This window comes from Stigmatopora nigra, chromosome 3 (genome assembly GCF_051989575.1).
Source record: "Stigmatopora nigra isolate UIUO_SnigA chromosome 3, RoL_Snig_1.1, whole genome shotgun sequence".
Lineage (NCBI taxonomy): Eukaryota > Metazoa > Chordata > Actinopteri > Syngnathiformes > Syngnathidae > Stigmatopora > Stigmatopora nigra.
In genome coordinates this window covers 5,955,786-5,971,172 of record NC_135510.1, presented here as the reverse complement: position 1 = coordinate 5,971,172, position 15,387 = coordinate 5,955,786, and the positions used below count along the sequence as shown (strand labels likewise).

Below are 15,387 nucleotides of genomic sequence, written 5' to 3'. Positions count from 1 at the left end.
AGTATATACTGTACACATTTTATTCATACACTCCTCTATTACACTCTTCAGCCATACTGAGAATTAAATGAAAAAGTGAAAAAAATTAAAGACTGAGAACCATATATTAACTAAAGCCCATGTTAAAAGTTGTGATGTTTAGGGCACCCTGATTTAAAAGTGGTTTCTTTGCCAAATCTGTTAGTTTATACATTTGAACCCATTTTTATGTCAAAATCCAAATGAAACATTTCCAGATTATTGTACAAGTCCATTTTTTTTGGCTCATTTTTCTTCTTTTGGTATGTTAGTCGTAAGTGCCATGTCATCACAAGTCGAGGTTTAATGTGAAAATTTAAAAGTATGTCAAGTTTGATATTCTCTGCATGATTCCAGACTGGAACTGACTGTATTTTGACACAGCGTGTTGGTGGACTAATAAGATGGCCGAATGTAAATAAAGGAATGTATTCGACAAATTTGACATGTCTGCTTTTTTGAAAGACATATACTCATATACTGTTCTATTGTATTTACCTTTATTGCCATTAATTTGTCTATATTGGTAATGACGAGCATATTTCTTCTGGAATTAACGAATGACTATCACTGATGTCAACTTATAATCATTTTGTATAGGCTCTATCTGCAGATAAACGTGTTGACCTAGAGAGAGATTACAAATGTAATTTGAAGTCTTGTGGCGAGTGAGCGAAGGTTGGGTGATAGCCAGTGGGAGTGATGACGGTAAATCTGATTTAATGGTCTGTGACAGTTAGTGGGGAGAAAATAGGCTGTGGAAAACAACTATTGAAAAAAGATACTGTGTTGTGACATTTCAATCGCACATTTCATGAATGAAATATTGACAAGGTTTTCGCTTTGTATCCTTTGCCATTGAATCAAATAAAATCCGTAACGACTAAGTGCCAATTGTTCACAGCTGACTATGTTAGACACTTTACCATGTGGATAGGAAAAAGTGTCAGAAAAGTGACGCGTTTTATTTGTAAAAGCAAAAACAATGTCACCGTAATGCTCACGTAACCCATAAACACACTTTAACCTCCCAGAGGAAATGTTGTCATCCTTTTTTTTACAGAGATTCAAGCGTGTGGAGCATTACAACATTCCATCAGACAATTTTCATCCTTAACACACACTGACAGAATACCTCACAATAGCAGGGATTAGCACAGGAAGTGGGTGTCACAGATAAGTGGCAAGGGTACGATGGATGTTTTGAGAGCCGGACTTTGTTGAACATACTTATTATGCACAGAGCCGTTGGATGTGCTCAATGCAATGGAATCTGAAAATTACAAAAAGAAAGACATGATCTGCAAACTTTGAAAGAGAGATGAAGTATTTGTTGTCAGGCACACCTAACAAATGACATCACCGTAACCAAAAACGTAAAAAAATAAATGGAATAAATCATCCCATGGTCAGATTTAACATGTTATAGGACAGAGATTTAAGTATGAGCAAATTAAGAATTAAAACACTGCAGTGTAACCAACTGAGTGTTTTTAAAATATATTTACTTAACTTATAATTATTGATAAAATATGAAAATAATGATAAAATATATACTCATCTCATTTTCTGAACCACTAACCTCATAAGCTCAAAATACATATGCACTGTATATATAAAATGAGAATGTGTGGCCATCACCTTTTAGGTCGTGAAGGCTACACTTATATACCAAATGTTAATCCTGTGTCTTAAATGTAGAAGGTTAAAGTGGCAAAAAAATGCCACCATTGGGTTCATCATTGATCAAGCTCGAAGCGACATTCTTCCATCTTGACCAGCAAATCAGCCACCAATGGGTGATCAATACCATGTGTAATCTTGAGGATTTCAAAGGCCTGGTGGATACACAAGCAAATCATTTTAAGGGGTTGTATATTCAGAAATGGCAACAACTCATAGAATATAAGGATAATCAGCATTTGTATAAAATCGAAGCATGAATTTAAAGTTTATTACAATTATGAAATGCTACATCACTACTACACACCTGTTTGAAAGTGTCTAGAGCATCTTTAATGCGTTCCAAATAATGCTGCAGTTTTGCAATTCTCATCAACTGGATTCCATGGACTGGATGAGGATCGGGGAAGTAAAGTCTTTGGAGCAAGAAAAGAGAAATGGAATGAAATCCAAGGTCAGATGAACAATGGCACCAGTGGAGGGGGAAAAAAATGATTAAGTGTTGGCATTCACACCAACAGACAATCTATAGTCTTCAATTGCTCTAATATGTACATAAAAGGAAGCCTACAATAATATTTGAGACCAGAAAAGAAGTCTGATTGAGATTAAATTGAAATATTCGTCCTTCTCTGTCGCATTGTGTATAAAATAGGGTCTGCTGCCATTTTAATGTAGTATTTCATAGCACCCCTAAACAATATTTTCTCCATTATAAGAGGTTGAAGAATTGTATATTTTCGCTCCTTAAATACATTGAAAACCACAATTTACATTTTGGTCATACATATTAGGTATGGACTATCCCATTTATTCATTTATTTCTAAACTCTCAATACAGAGTTAATGCTTAACCTGTAGTATAAAACATTAAAAAAAAATTCCCAACTACCCAATGGAATTTAATAGTACATTGATTGTCAATGCAACTGAATGGACTACCAATGCAAGCTCATGTTTAAATGGCAAAAATAAAAATAAAAAAAAATCGCATGCACCCACCGTGAAAGATTTTTTTTTTTTTAACTTGCTTTCCTGTGAATAAATCTAAATTTGTTTAATCTTTTCACCCACGTTCACAGCTAGTTCCCACCAAAACACACATACAGCTGTGCAAAATTAAAAGAATAATGGAAAAGAAAACGGGGGCACTCGTTCCATCGTGATAAATGCGCAGTAGGGTCTATATTTTTGAGGTACGCCTCAATTGCCTGACTTTATTTGTGCTCCTTTCTAATCTCCTCTCCTTATTATCATGCGTTTCGCTTGCTTGCTTCTTGCCCATATTTGTGCAGCTCACTGCAGGGATTAAAGTGGGTGACACCCTCCGTTCTTTCCTCTCTTGCAATCTTAGCTCTTAGGCCCCCCCTCTGTGCCCTGAACGTAAACTACTTTGATTTTCCATGCCAAATGATTTGTGGTAACCTCGCTAAAGCCGCGGGAAAACGGCGAGTGAGACAGAAACCCCTCTCTAGGGTCGCCTCCATCTCTGTTGTTTTGCTTGAATTCAACACTGCACTTGGAGTTGTATGGATTTTGCTGAATAATAAATCAGGCTGAATAATAAAATTGCTCAGAGAATAAAAGCTGGATGTTCAGAGAATTCTTTTGTGGGTCAAGAGGAGACTTCACAATATTGTGTCAGGTCAGGGACCCGCTGGAGGAGGTTGGTGACACTTTAAAGAGTCGACAAAACGGAAGCCTCCTCCAAATGTTGAGACCTGGTACACACTTGTGCAAGATTAAAAGATTGGCTGCCACAGATGCCAATGACATCAAATCTGTTTGAACTGTGAGTGTTGGCAGTGAAAGATTCTGTTTAAGTGTCATTGACAGAAATGAACGTCAAATCCATTTGTAGTGGAAGGTTAAAATAATAATGTTCACATTATAAAACGCTACATACGATTTTAATCATGCGGCGTACAGTCCTCCATTTTGGAATTGTAATATTACAACTATAACAGTTTTATATATTTTGTGAACTAGCCTGGACAACTCAAAGGTCTCTAATCTTTGATCTGTGCATTTGTTACAAGCTGAGGTCCTGTCAATTTGCTACTCAAGTTATTGTTTTTGTTCTTGTACACACTAACTTTTATCTTAGATGTTATTTTATGAATTGACTGTCTTAAAAATTTGATGTCTATCTATATAACTTGGACCAGTATCTATTGACCCTCACAATCCTTTAAAAAAGAAAAAAAAAATATATATATATATATATATATATATATATATATATATATATATATATATATATATATATATATATATATATATATATATATATATATATATATATATATATATATATATATATATACACATATATATACACACATATATACACACACATATATACACACATATATATATATATATATATATATATATATATATATATATATATACACATATATATATATATATATATATATATATATATATATATATATATATATATATATATATATATATATATATATATATATATATATATATATATATATATAAATATATATAATTTTTTTTGCATCAGGTGTTATTATTGTTTCCAATAGCTTAGGAGTTAGCCAGTAAAAGGCAGCCCTCAGCCTATAAAAGCACACTCATGCCTGTTTTTCTAAGACCACAAAATCCCCTTTTAAACCTCACAAAGCACCCGATCATCTTTTCTACCTGTTTGTGAGCACAATGACTCATACGGAGGCCAATTAAAACCCAATTTGCTGTTTAGCAGATGAATTACTCAAATAAATGCACGATCCCTATGCTCTTAAACATTTATGACTCTAGGAACTCCATCTGAGTCATTTGCCTGTTGACTAAAGCTGTACTCTCTAGTGACCTGTTTGTATTTTTGTTAGCGGTAATTAAATAACATGTAAGTATATTTTCTATAAGTGAAAGCCGCAACACATTTTTTGTATTACTTTCACTAACAGGGCAATCGTTTTTTACCTTCAAGGCTAACTAGCTACTAATCGCAGAGCCTGGCAATTACCAAAATGCTCGCCATCTTCCTTGAGAAACGTCATCATTAAACAGGAAGTTCAAAGACTGAATCGGTGAGAGTACCGAACAGATAATAAGTTACAATATTGATTTAATTAGTGGGGCGACGAGTCAGGCGGCCACGTCGAGCAAATAAACACACACGAAGAAGCAACTCCAATTATGTTTCATCTTCGTATGCACGTCCTAGCAGTGATTACAATTATTTCATTAAGATGCCTCCCCCTCTCAATTCTGCCCTTATTTCCCTCCCCAAAGAACGAATGAGTTGAAGAAGGAAGCTCATTAGAAGGCCACAGCTCTAGGCTAAAGGAATGAGAAGAGGGCACCGAGGAGACGTTAACACTTGTGGAAGGAAGATGCGTCTTTCCAGGGAAATTCAGCGGAAAATATCCTTCGCAGCAAGATGTTTGCGAGAGGAAAGCAAGGATAATCTCATTGAATGCAAACACGGAGGAGAGATTAGTTCTAGTCTGCCTAATTGTGTTTTGTATTCTGGCCAAAGCTGTAATGAATGCAGCTTTAATTTAAATGGGCAATGCCAGTATATTAACTGCGGCAAAAGTCCAAAAGGAACACATTTGCCATGCTCCCCCAATGTCATAACAAGTATGAAAAAAAAGAAAACCTATACTGAAAAATTATAAATGCAAGTCTCTCAGTCTAAAGCAGGGAAATACAGATTTGCATAATGGAGATGTTATAGGAATACAATATATGGAAAACTGATGAGGCTTTTACATGCTTACGTGAAAATTGAGGAGAAATGCAGAGTGAAAGAAAAAATAAATACAAAATTAGAAAAAAAAAATGGAAGATGAAGAGAGTTAAAGTCCCGTAGCCAATGTGGCAAAACCAAAACAGACGACTAGGAAAGATCCTCACTGCACTCACTCCGAGTTTTATTTTGTTTTTCTTTCTGTAACCATAAAAGGCATCTTAAAATTTTCAATTCCCTTCCATCGTTTGCACAAACTGTACCAAGGACGAAGCACTTGACCCCTGGCCTCACTTCGGATTCCCCTTCAGATAACATTTCAGTTAGGTTATTTCTAAATCCCCCAGGAAAGGAAAAAACTAGCGCAAAATTGACGCATGGAAACTCTGCTGTACCCCTTAACAAGTCATGCCACATGCCATTACCAAAACAGGGGTCCTTCTTTGAGATCCGAGGGCATCACTGTCATCTAATATAATTTTCTTGTATCTTTATTTTTCTTTGAATTCAATTTTTTTCAGGGCATAAATATGTAAACAGACACACACCTGTAAATTGGAAGTGTCCGTTCTCCATATCTTGTTGCTTCCGCCCAGTGACCAAGGTGAACTGCAGAATCCAGAGCCAGATCCACCAATCGGAGCTTATAGAGGTTTTCATCGGGCACATGGACATCCTCAGTTGATAAGAGACACCCATCTAGAAGGGTCTGCCAATCTAGGGAGTTATTTGAAAACAGATTTATTGGGTTGCCTGGAAAGTTTTTCCAGGTATTTATAATAAGCACCATTTTCTGAGAATCGCATGAGTTTCTGAGAATAACAAGGAGGGAATATGAATTCATAAGAGAGCATTTGTCAAACATTATCTCGACCATGAAAGATACCTGAGGCTTCCTTCAGTTTTTCCAATTTTGATAACGTTTCCCTCATTTTTTTCCATGTTTTCTCTTCACCTGACAGCATGAATTTGTCCTGAAATTGAAATGAAAAAAAAAACATTTGCAGAATGCTTATTCAAGATCACAATGAGAAACAAATATTTATGAAAAATGAATGCAAGCCTTGAGTTTTCTCAAAGAAATTGCCAGAAAATACCTAAAATGTCATGAACTACTAAAAACTCTAAATAACAAATATCTCCAGCAAATTTTACAGCACAAACAATGGCTGCAAGGTGCAAGAACAGCAAAGGTTGGTTTCATTCATCTGAAACCTTGAAAGCTTGCACTGCTATCATAAAACTGCAAAAAGCTATTTTACAAGCACTATGGCTTACTGTATTTTTATGTGCCCACCTAGACAAAGTCATACACATAAAAAAAAATAAAAAATCACCTCGGGCATATAAACACAGGGTTTGATGTGAACTTTGGGTCACAACCTAGCAGCCTGCAATCATCATCAGAAGATTAAAGGGAGCAGAGCAACGACAAAAAAAGCAACTACAGAAAAAAAGGATTAAATAAAATATAGTCTGAGGGTGCACACTTGCCTATTATAAAAAAGACTTTCAAGTCTCAGGATTTTTGCAATTGATAAGAAGGCAATTGGAAAGGGCCAATGACAGCTAGCCAGCGAAAACATGTTTTTGGGATCCAAGAGAAACGGCGAAGCACATGAAGATGGATGGAAAACAAAACTGCTGGGGAAGAGCTTTTTTCCTCTCCTTCAAAATGCAGTCAATCAAAAGAGAGAAAGTAGCCAGAGTGTATGATGAAAAAAAAAAAAAAAACACTTTCAGGGAGAAAGCAAACAGGAGACACCAAAAAATGAGAAGGTGTTCTGCTCTGATACACTTGAATAAGAGTAACATAGCAAGTGTGTATTTTTTCCCCACCAGAACCTATCCAAGCAAACCTTGAAAGATTTTGCCAGGTGCCAAGGATTTTCCAAACCGTTGCCCTGAAGATTTTTACATACATCAGTCAGTCAGTTCATCCTGGATAGCTATCCTACAGCCAATCACATGGCAGAAGAGCATCTTTGAAAACACCAAACCTTGACGCAGATGGGCTAAAGTAGCTGAGGGCCATAGCAGGTGCCACTTCTGTCGGCTAAGCACAGGAAACTGAGGCTACGATTTTCACAGGCTTACCATAATTGGGCAAGAAAAGATTGGCAAAACATTATTTTGGGACACTTTTAGGCTCCTTAGCCCCAACGGAGCATGGTGGCAATGCCACATTCGACCTGAATATTGTTGTTCTCTGTGTCTTAGAAGATAAATGAGCATACTTTACTCATTTAAAGTCTTACCGTGTCCCTGGAGTCACATTTGTGGCAACGGCATGTGAAACAGTACTGCTCCTCCAGTTGTTTCTGACGTTCTTCTGTCATTGACAATGTCTCTATATAGCTAATAGTAAGCTAAACATATACAGACACATAACAGACACTGTTCAAGGCCATGTATGATTTTCAAAGCAAAGCTGAATAACATTATGGTGTGTGCAAATGTTTTGTGTTCTTACTCATACCTCCTCTGCAGGTTTAATATCCCGAACAGCTCTAAGGTGTAGCTTTGTTCCTTCAAACACCGTCACACAGTTTGGCCTGCAGTCATGGTTTAGCAGCGATAAACTGAGGTGACAGATAACGGGTGAAGGGGAAGTGCCACAGGGTGGGAATGATGAGCAAAGAGTGAGGGAAGATAGGAGATTAGAAGTCATATGATTGAGGAAATGGAGGGCACTTAAGAGAAAAAGTTTTATACGGCTTCAAGGTCAAGCAGTATGTAGTATATATCTGATCTCTGCTCTCACTAACTTTTATATCGATCAGGTGTGTTCACAGAGTTAGAAACATGCTGGATTTGAATCGTGTATTTAGTTTTGATCCTTTTGTGTGTGGGCAATGTAGCGTCCCATTAGTCCCAAAAGATCATCAATAACTTCATTGAGGACCTTTATGGGAATACTGGCCAACAGTTGTCACTTTCTAGGAGTCAGACATATGAGTGACAGGTGTTTTTATATAAAGTGCATTCCCTCTCACAGTAGGGCTGGTTGCCTTGGTTTGAAAATGCAACACGGCGCAGTAAGGAGAAAAATACGAAAAATGATCTCTTCGAAACCAGGCCTAAATCATTTGTGATATACATCTGATGCAAATGCGCCTTCAGATTAAAACTGAAATGTCGGATTCTTTTTTTTTTTGTGTTACAGTAATTACACAGTTTGTAGCATGAAGCGTGCACTGGCTTACTTTAAGTCGTTATGACAGCAGCAGGGTGGTGAATGTACAGTTAGGTCCATTTATTGGGTGTATAAACGTCCAGTATAAAGTAGGGCCGGTGTCTATAAAAGTGGGGTGACCTTTAATGTCGGCAATCTATTTCCACTTCTGCGACATGCAGCTAGCGTTTTATTTGTCATTTTAATGTGCATGATGTCACTAAATCCACTATGCGGAGAAGACTGGATACAGCAATTTAGTCAGAGAATACCAACCACAGTAACGATAGTTTAACTGCTTCGTTTTAACTGATTTGACGAAAAACAAATAGAAATTGATTTCTAAATCAATTAAGTGTCACTGTTGAAATACAACGTTGGCACTATTTTCCAAACCTGATTCAAAAAGCATTCTGGGAACACTTGATTTTCATATTGGTGTCAGAAGCAGAAACCTATCCAAATGTCACTAGCTACCAATTAAAAACAAATAAACAGATAAAGCAACATAAAAAGCAGGCATTATCAGGTGCTAAAACTACAGTTAAGTAGTCTCGATCCATCTGCTGAACTTTGCGGGGCAACCGTGCAAGTTTAACTGTCAAAACTAATCAAATTGATTCCTTCCGAAGCGGCTGAATTTCGTCAAAAGTTTCTCTGTATGTCTATTAAAGTGAGTAGCAGCACTCCCAAATAAGCCAAGAGACGTCTACTCTATTTCTGTCAAAACAAAAGCTCATTTCCCAGATGCATACGCACGTTTCAAAACAGTGTCAACAAACTTGACTGACTGCTTGAGAAGTTCCAACACGGCTTCTTTATGTTGTCACAAAGCTGATTATTTGTTTCAATTATTTAAAGATTGAAAGGAGGACATATTATGCCCATATAAAAAAAAAAGTACAAAAAACATGTCACTCTCTCTGAAAGTAATAAAGATCTTCGTCTTGCGTGAACACAAACATACATTTACAGCTGCTTTATCAGGGACGCCTCTACACTTTATTGAGGCTGCATCTGTATAATGCCACTTCTAAACGAAGAATAACTAATAAAAAGGCAAAATTAATTGCAGGGGCGTGCCATTCCAAGAGACACCGATGCTTTTTAATGGTAAAACAAAAACAAACACATTTTAAGAGCTTTGTGAGTGCTTTCAATGAAAAAAAGCTTTTGTAAAATGCAGGGCACGGGGAAAATTGAAGACCTTTGTCTGAGTTTATGATGTCCCTCATTATTTTATGAAGTGTGTGCGCGATGGCGCGTCTTTGCGAAGCCATCTGCAGTCTTTGGCTTTGTTCTACAATCTACAATAGCAACGTTCCAGGTCGAATATCAACGAGGAATCAAGGCATCCACACAACGCTTTTATCCGATATGGAGGGAGCTCATTAGCATACTAATTAAGCTGAATGAACTGAACGCCAACAAACATTAACAATGTTTGCGGGCAGACACTGAAACTAACTGTTGCTTAACACGGTGAATGGAGATGGGAACTACAAAAGGATATTGTTTTTGAAGAGGTCGTTTACCAGTATGTAGTACACAGCAGCATATCAAAGGCCAATGGATGATTATCAGAGCTTAAAGTTGGGAGAGATTAAATATGGATACTCTTTTCTTGGTGGTATTTAAAATAGCTATGGGGCGATGAAATCAAAACACATATAAGACTGGGGGGTACAGCGTTTTTTCTTAAGCGTAAAAAAGTAATTTTGGTTGCCTCTAAGTATGATAGCATTGCAATATACTCAAGGATGCAGTGCAAGTTGAGTGGGAATGGATTCGGTACCACTGATCCTCACAATGGTCTCTGGGGGTGATATAGACTGTCCCAGCAAACTACAGGCACCAGGCAGGGGACACCCTGAATTGGGAGACAGCCAGTCGTGGGGCAGAAGGAGATGGATAACTATTTCGTGTCCAATCAGCCAACCATGCATGTCTTGGGGATGTGGGGGGAAACCGCAGTATTTTCGAAAAAAAATCTGTTGACTTGTAGACAAACTGATGGAAAATCATGAGCTTGAATGATAAGCTCAAGTTTTGAGGGAAATATAACATAAATACAGTGTTTTGATGTCGGGTACGGTGAGAGTCACAGAAGATACTTGAACATGACATACTGCTACTTTACATGAAATACCAACGTTTTTATATTATATTGTAAGTACATTCCTGAGAAAAACATTTTTTTATTTCACAGTGCCAAGTGAGCTTTTTCAGGTCATGGCATTATTTTCCGGCATTATAAAGAAATGAATAAAAACCAAAGAGTGTCAATGTGAAAGAATCTCCCACTCTATAGAAAAGAGAAAAAGCCGAGAGCGTCAATTGTGACAGAAACTCTCATTTCAAGAGGACAAAAAAGAGTGGAACAAACTAATAGCATTGGAACATTTGAAGACTTGGTGATTCTGCAGGAAGAAAAAAATGAACAGCCTGATTCGCGTAATCCTCCTTTCCTTGGCGAAAGCGTGGTTGCTAGGCGACGCAAAAATATGAATACGCAGGGGACCATCCTGAGTACAGGCCCATCTTTAATGGACAACTCACACACACCCCGTGGTTTGGCTGAGCTGTGATAAAGCTACTGTGACCATCTGACATCTCAACACTGGCCAGATAAACTGGTTGAGATACCTGACGAGGGCAAGTGTGTATGTGTAGCTGCACTAACAACATGTAACATGGGGCCAACTCACGGTTTACACACCCTAGTCTCGATATCGGGATTATCATTGTGTAGGGACAAGAGTCGAAGCAGCTGGAGTCTAACTCACAGAACAGCTCCTCCATGTGTCATCTTGTTCCCAAACACTCCACACGAGCCGTCAAATATGAGTTTTTTCGATTTGGCTCCTCAAAACAAAAAAGTGAGGGGAAAAAAAACACATCACATGCTAATCATTTCAGTGTACTTCAAAGCCCTGACAGGAAGGAAATGCGGGATCGGGTCGAGGGGGTGCCTCCGCAAACAAGTCAGAATAATAAAAAAAAAAAACAGGGTTGTCTGGGTTTCCATTATTTCACAGTTGCATTTGAATTTGATGCTAATGTATTGCGTGCAAAGTGAAAGTGAGAATGCGAAAATTGAGAGTGATATTGAAACTGATGCTTTTTAGTTAGGTATTCTATACACTGTTCCCTTTGTAGGTGTGAGCGCAGTGTGTGCGTTTGTTACCTGGGATACAGCCCAACTCCGATCTCTTGCAGCTCCCCATCACTTATGGTGAAACAATTACACGTCACCTGAAGGGAAAAGAGGGTGAAAAGAGGAGATAAGATGGATTTTAAAAAAAGAAAAGAGCGGTATAGCTTCAAGGAAGCAAAAAAAAATACTCTTCATGGGGTTTTGATGATTTTCACGCTGACTTTGGCACCTGCAAATCCCCCATTGTACTGGAATTGGTGAGTGGATTGAAGTGCTTATCTTATCACTAAAGGCCTCACACTTGTTGGCATTTATTTATATTCAGAAAAAAATGATTAGAGGAAAGCATTAAATCTTTCATGTTTTTGATAAAAATTTAAGAGAAATGCTTTCTGTCATGCTTTTTGGTATAAGTATATGTATAATGACAATAAAAGCATTCAATTCAATATGTGTAAAAAAACAAATACTGCATTTTAGCACATTCACTCCCATTGATAGCGCGATACATCAAATCAATTTTAACTGTCATTGCTGGCTTTGATTGATCATGTTTCAGAATTGTATATTAGAGTGTTTTTTTTTTTGTGGCTAGAAAGGAAACTATTTAATCCATTTGATGTAAAGACTGAAAAAGTAAGTTCATTTTGTGGGCAACATTGATTTGTGTTTCCCCATCCATTGGCAGCAAAGTAAATTAAAATAGGGAAAAAATGACTATTTTGGACGTCATTTAATTTAGGAATAAATACATGTTAAAGTAGGAAATGTGCTGCAGTTTTTCTGACAAGCACCCCACGACACACACATTGTCTTCAACAGCCTAGATCAACGGCTCGGATAAAGATATCAACCATGACATACTACGGGGTGTTCAGTCAACTTAAAAATAACTGTCACTTGTTTTATTTTCCTAAGGGAAAAGATGGTGTCAATTTAAGGGGCAGAATTTATTGATTCTGTTGTAGAGGATACACACGATTTCACAAAATAAGGAAACAACTAAGGTCCAACATAGTAATAAAACCTTACAGTTTTCTTATTGACACTGAGGATCATAACCATCTATCACAGCTGGCTCGTTTATGTACCCTCAGTAATAATAAAAAATAGTATTCACTACCATGCAGTGTAATTTTGTATGAATTGACATCAGCCAAGAAGAAACGGGGAATCCAAAGGGGCTTCTTCGATCCATCTTGACTCAATGAATGACAAATTTTCACAATAAAACAGAAGGATACCCAAGAAAATAATAAAAAGCGCACATTTATAACAGCAGCTTTTCATTTTGTATTAGTGTGCCAGATAGATTTGGAGCCACTGTTCACAAAAGACTCCATTACAAAGTCCCTTCACTATTAAGCATTTTGTCCGGAGGGTTTGTTTTTTTTCGCCAAATGGTGCTTTAAATCTTGATGCGCAGCTCATTGTGTCACATATTTATTGTGGTGTCACACATGAAGTATATACTCTTTATATTAGGTGATAGATGTGTGAGAGAGGAATAAAAACAGACCAGTAACTGACTGAAGGGTGTGGTGAGTAGCTGTGGAGTGGAAAATGGAGGGAGAGTGAGGGAAAATGTCGTGCACTAGGGGGGGCGGGAATATATTAAACGTCGTATATGTGTTTGATCCATTTTTTTTAACTGCAGGTCTGCAGGTTTTGGAGAATATGTGGAAACGGTGAGAGAACATCACAGATCGATGATTAAAATGACTGAAAATTGAGATTGTGCAAAGTTCTTGACATCGACTAAAAAAATAGAACCAACTATTTACCCACTTAACTTAATAAAGTGCCTCTTCATGTTTGTCAAATTGAATCAGAAAAGACCGTTTTTTTTAAAAGCCTTTAATTTTTAGCAATTTTTAATGCTTGGAAAAAGAAATGCTTATGTTACGTATTCAATGAATCAATGAAAAGTCATTGGTAGCCCTAATTTGAAGTTGAAACATGAATGAAAAATCCCTTCACCATAGGTAAGGACTCTTATTTCAGAGTAAAGCTGTTCATTCTCAATGCATTTCACTACAAGCAATGGCTAAATGTGAAGGGTAAAGACAAAACGTTAACGTTGAAATATTTTGGAGCTACACGGTGGTGTCGCTCTCGCTGAATGGAGGAGTGGCGTGAAGCAATAGGAGAGTCATCTCATCTCGCGTTGCTCGCTTCTGTCATGTCAGTTCAAAGTACTCACGAATGGATGCTTTACGTCTTTAATGGGACTAGAACGCAAAAGCAGACCTATTTCCTGTCAATCTGCCAAACACTACAAAGGCCATTAGATACAATCAGCAGTTGTGTCTGTGTGAGTGCTCTATTAATGCTGTGATAAAGTATTTATGATTTAATCATTGTTTTCTTTTCCTTTCCTCCAAAGGCATACAAACATACCCCGTAAACAGCCGAGCGAATCTTTCTTTTACTCTATTGTTGGCCTTCAAGAGTGACAACAAAGCAATTCTTTTTAAATGTTAATTATCTTTAATGTGTCTTCGTTCTGTCTACTACGCACTAGCATTTGTCTTGGCTTTCTGTCGCTTTAATTGGGCCACAGTTCCAAAATAAGCACCTTCAAAGAATTGTTTTTTCTGCTTCTATATATAACTTTCAATTCTTTTATACCTTGACATTTTTTTGTTTTTTTTTTGCAAACATCAAAACATATTTAGGACAAAAAAAAATGCTAGAGGCACATTGCCGGGTTATTTAAACTAACAACACTAGTCCTAGAAAAAGGATTTTTCTCTTTTTTTGCATTGTCATTTTTTTTTATTTGTTTGGGCAACATAAATTCCAAAAGAAGAACTCGAGACCTGAAAATTATCATATCAAAATAAAAGGTTAAGTGTTTTATCGTTGTGTTTTGGATAGTAGATGACTTGTTATGTGTCTGATGAATATGCCTTTCACGTTGAAGCTTGTTATTGAAATGCATTAATGTGAGCACACTTATACAGAATATATTGAACTACCTCATATTTATAAACAAATATGCCAAGAAACAGCATGAGCAGACTGTGAATTCAAGAATAAAAGCGACAATATTTAACACCACTTGGCCTCGGGGCGTATGTAACGGAATGCAAGACCGCCCCATCTTGCTCTCCACTGACTCATTTCCATGTTGATATTGAATCATCTCAAGGGATAAATTTGAAAAAATGCATAACTCATAAACATGCCTGTTCATATATGTATGTATTCTATACTGCTTCATACAAAAAATATCCATATACATGGGCTAAAAGCCCCACCCCAACTGTCATGTTAATTGTGTTAACATGATGCCACATAATGAGACGATCCCCCTAAAGGTCATTTTATGAATAAGATTATCAATGTTTTGTCAGATTTCAGCACAATTTTCAACACTGCAGTGTGTTGCTGAACAGTATGCGTGCTAAGCCCACGGTGAGTCTGTCTGGGGAACGATACAAATCAGATATGAACTATGACTAATGATACTGTAAGGCTGTTTTTTGTTTTTGTAAGTAATCCTATTCTTCTGCATGGCTGCAGCAGTATTTTTTTCTAATTTTTTTATCAAGAGCTGTTTTATTAAATGTGAAGACTCCACTCAGTCAGTCTCATCTTCAACGTGAATCCATC

At 37.0% G+C, this 15,387-nt stretch overlaps 1 protein-coding gene across 4 annotated transcripts in view; it reads right to left on the bottom strand.

Moving 5' to 3' along the window:
• Positions 1-15: 15 nt before the first annotated feature.
• Positions 16-15,387, bottom strand: part of smyd3 (SET and MYND domain containing 3) — a 36,557-nt gene continuing 21,185 nt past the window's right edge. The window contains exons 6-13 of one of the 4 annotated variants that reach the window (XR_013325836.1): positions 11,800-11,867; positions 7,917-8,019; positions 7,696-7,806; positions 6,324-6,411; positions 5,986-6,154; positions 2,009-2,117; positions 1,660-1,856; positions 16-1,291 (exon numbers count right to left, since the gene is read on the bottom strand). Coding sequence is in view for 3 of the 4 variants with exons in the window: in XM_077712959.1 (XP_077569085.1) it covers positions 1,758-1,856; positions 2,009-2,117; positions 5,986-6,154; positions 6,324-6,411; positions 7,696-7,806; positions 7,917-8,019; positions 11,800-11,867 (747 nt within the window). In the remaining variant the exon portion in view is untranslated. Of the gene's footprint in view, positions 1,857-2,008; positions 2,118-5,985; positions 6,155-6,323; positions 6,412-7,695; positions 7,807-7,916; positions 8,020-8,643; positions 9,361-11,799; positions 11,868-15,387 lie in introns of those variants that run through there. The other 3 variants (XM_077712961.1, XM_077712959.1, XM_077712960.1) reach the window with 3 other exon arrangements.